The sequence below is a fragment of the Carlito syrichta genome, unplaced genomic scaffold (assembly GCF_000164805.1).
Source record: "Carlito syrichta isolate Samal-C Ts95f unplaced genomic scaffold, Tarsius_syrichta-2.0.1 Scaffold112228, whole genome shotgun sequence".
NCBI lineage: Eukaryota > Metazoa > Chordata > Mammalia > Primates > Tarsiidae > Carlito > Carlito syrichta.
The window spans coordinates 483,921-485,494 of NW_007056324.1; the positions used below are offsets into that span (position 1 = coordinate 483,921).

The 1,574-nt window shown below is 50.4% G+C and overlaps 1 protein-coding gene across 5 annotated transcripts in view; it reads left to right on the forward strand.

Annotated features, from left to right (window-relative positions):
• FAM219A (family with sequence similarity 219 member A) overlaps nucleotides 1-1,574 on the forward strand; it is a 56,926-nt gene that overhangs the window by 50,762 nt on the left and 4,590 nt on the right. For 3 of the 5 annotated variants that reach the window (XM_008070877.2, XM_021718748.1, XM_008070870.2), the window contains exon 2: nucleotides 262-361. In XM_008070877.2, coding sequence (XP_008069068.1) covers nucleotides 262-361 — 100 coding nt within the window. The remainder of the gene's footprint in view (nucleotides 1-261; nucleotides 362-1,574) is intronic. The other 2 variants (XM_008070885.2, XM_008070894.2) reach the window with 1 other exon arrangement.

A 1,574-nucleotide genomic window follows, 5' to 3' on the forward strand; every position in this document is an offset into this window, starting at 1 on the left:
GCGGCCGCTGCACTCCAGTCTGGGCGACAGAGTGAGACTCCAACTCAAAAAAAAAGAAAACAGACACCCTATTGGGTGTAAGTGAGATCAAGATCTTTGGTTTTTCCACCTAGCCCAATGTCTTTGTCCATGGTGGTTGGTTCTGCCCCTCTCTCCCTGAATGCCCTGCCTGCCAAAGGTGAATGCTCCCAGAAGCCCAGAAGGCAGCCCCCTGTGTTCACCTCCTAACAACTTGCTGTCTCTCTGCTTTCTCCCAACCAGGACCCAGCCGCCGCCTCTATCTCAGACGGAGACTGTGACGCCCGGGAGGGTGAGTCAGTAGCCATGAATTACAAACCATCCCCGCTCCAAGTGAAGCTGGGTGAGTGTGTCCGGGGGATGAGGGAGATGTGGGGAGTGGACAAGGTGCTCTGGGCTGGGTGTGCAATGAGGTGCCACAAATAAACCAACTCAGCCTAGATGATTCCAAGACTCAAGCCACCAAGTCATTGGCACTGCCAGGCACCTTGTCTCCTGCAAGGCAAAGAAGGCAGTTACAATTCTCTGCTAGAGCTTGAAACTCTAGGAGACATCTCTGAGGCCAAGAAGGTTCCAGGTATTCCAGGGGATAGCTGCAGGGATAAACGCATGGAACCCCAGAGAGAGAACTTACATCCCATCATGCACTGGATCAGGCTAAGAGGAAGCTGCCTTAGAGGTGGGGGGAGGGTATCAGTTGGTATGTTTGAGGGATAGAAAGGAATGAGGGTTCCAAACCCTAGAAGCTGAACCCCTCTCCCAATTCCAACCTCAGCCCATCTGGAGATCTCGGGGCCTGGTTGGCCCCTATTTGGGGGAGTTTTCCCTTTGTTTAAAAAAAAAAAAAACCCAGATATCTCCCCTCCTTTCCAGGTCACCTCTCCCTCTCCCTTAGGTTTATCTCATGTCCACTCCAAAGTCAGTTTACTGTGCAGCCTACTCCTTTGAAGCCACTGGCTCCTAACCACTGCCCACAGCTCCTCCAGCTAGCTGCTCTCAATTCATCCTGTGCTGAACACTGACCACTCACTACAGGGACTGAAGTTTCACTGACTCAAGCCTGCTGTATATAATATAATATACTTTTCTGAAGAAATTGGTTTGTGAAAAGAAATTACAACACAGTGCATACAGGATAGAGCTTACAGTTAAATACAGGTCATCACTAGTCTTCAAAACTCCTCTGCCATCATGGGTACCCTCCTGTCCATCTCTTTCTTCATACTCTAGCTGCCCACCAATTACTGGATCCCTCTTCAGCTCTGAGAGCCCTTTCCCATCTATTCTACAACCGACTCCCTCCACAGCTGCCAGGGCTCCTTTCCACAGAGTCCTTTTCTTTTATTCAACTTTTTTTAACCTTGCGTCTCTCCTTCCAGACCACATCTAGGGAGCCCCTTAAGCTGTTTTTCTAAACAAGAGAGCAGTTCAAGCCGGGCTCGACGGCTCAGCCTGTAATCCCGCACCTTGGGAGGTGAGTGGATTGCCTGAGCCCGCGGGTTCGAGACCCGTCTGGGCAACTTGGCGAGACCTCATCTCTACAATAAATCAAAAAA